The sequence below is a fragment of the Phytophthora parasitica genome (assembly GCF_000247585.1).
Source record: "Phytophthora parasitica INRA-310 unplaced genomic scaffold supercont2.638, whole genome shotgun sequence".
NCBI classification, from domain to species: Eukaryota; Oomycota; class Peronosporomycetes; order Peronosporales; family Peronosporaceae; genus Phytophthora; species Phytophthora nicotianae.
The window spans coordinates 1-1,505 of record NW_008649624.1 but is presented as its reverse complement, the minus strand read 5'-3'; the positions used below and the strand labels follow the sequence as shown (position 1 = coordinate 1,505).

General features: G+C 47.3%; 1 protein-coding gene across 1 annotated transcript; it reads right to left on the bottom strand.

Annotated features, from left to right (window-relative positions):
- Positions 1–1,095: 1,095 nt before the first annotated feature.
- On the bottom strand, positions 1,096–1,467 carry PPTG_20464 (hypothetical protein; the record flags this gene model as incomplete). Its single annotated transcript, XM_008919269.1, has 1 exon — positions 1,096–1,467. The coding sequence occupies one exon, from the start codon at positions 1,465–1,467 to the stop codon at positions 1,096–1,098; it is 372 nt and encodes a 123-aa protein (XP_008917517.1).
- Between the last annotated feature and the right edge of the window lie 38 nt (positions 1,468–1,505).

Sequence of the window (1,505 nt, the reverse complement as noted above, 5' to 3'; positions counted from 1 at the left end):
TAGACTTGGAAGTGTGATCCATCGGCCGACCAGGAGAGGATACACTGGTCTTCGTTCTGCAGCATGTCGTAGACGGCGCGCACGAAGCGAGGTACGTCGGTGAAGGCCATGTTGCTGGCAGTGTTGCTCTCCAGATTCATCGCTTTTCTGGTCTTAAAGTTGGTGGTCACGAGGGTGAACCGATTGTCACTGACGGTTGAGTGGATGAAACCCAATTGAGTTATGTTGAGCTTCTAGATGGGTCATTCAGCGCGGCAGACTTGGGCAGGACACAGGAAGCTTCTGGCAGACCGCTCTAGAAGCAAACAGTTGGTAGGTAGCAACGGAGACAGGAGGATTGTTGTTGCGACTTCGCTGCTATCGGAGAATTCACCGAGAACTCACATGGCCTTCGTGTTCCGACAAAGCACATGCCGTATCCTGGAGTATGGATTACTCGTACAGTACATGCAAATTCTACCGCGAATACATGCACATGTAAATTCTTTCATAGCAGCGACTTGGTTGGCATTGATTGGGTGTTGACTAAGGATAAGTGCTCGAAGCCTCCAAGTTGAAGTCTGCCAGCTGGTGAAAGTGTAGCCATACTGAAAGAATATTAACCAACGCAGAAAAGGGACTAGATACGATCACCGAGATAGCATAACACGAAACAAATTATAGTATTTCTTCGAATAATACTTCATCAAAACCGAGCCTTCGAAAAACCCTACTTCATACGATCCAATCGATCGTGTTTTTTTTTTTTTGTAAAGTCAGACTCGACATCGACCCCGACCGCACATACAACCGGTAGCACACTCTCTAGCAGCAATGCCCCCACCAGCGTGCCATTAACAGTTCAACAAGATATTGATGCTCACTCAATAATCAACAAGATATTGATGCTCACTCAATAATCAACAAGATAATGATGCTCACTCAATATTCAACAAGATATTGATGCTCACTCAATATTCAACAAGATATTGATGCTCACTCAATACATGCAGTTCAGATGCCGATGAATTCATAAATTATACCGGACAGGGCTTTCGAATCCTGCAATATATACAACACGCTGCGCGATAACATCCGCAAGTGTCTGCACAAGAGCTATACGAACAACAACATGTCCGCGTCGACGCTGATATCGACGTCAACGTTGGAGGCGCCTCCGAGCAGAACCTCCACATCACAGTCCGACAGTATCGAAGAGGTCTCGATTCTACCGAATATGGCGAACACGTCCGCTCCTGTCGACACGCCAGTCGAAGCCAAGGAGTCGAGCTCGAAGCAGAAGTCCAAGTCGGCATCAATGTTGTTGATACTGATGTCGCTATCGGTATCGCTGTTGCTGTTGCTGTTGCTGTTGCTGTTGCTGTTGCTGTTGCTGTTGCTGTTGCTGTTGCTGACACCAACCGACGAGACGACCATGTCCCAGTCTAGTGCCACCAGCTCAATAGAATCTAGTGCGTCAATCAGCATCAGATCGTCCTTGCTGTTGCAGATATTGTCCTCCAGCA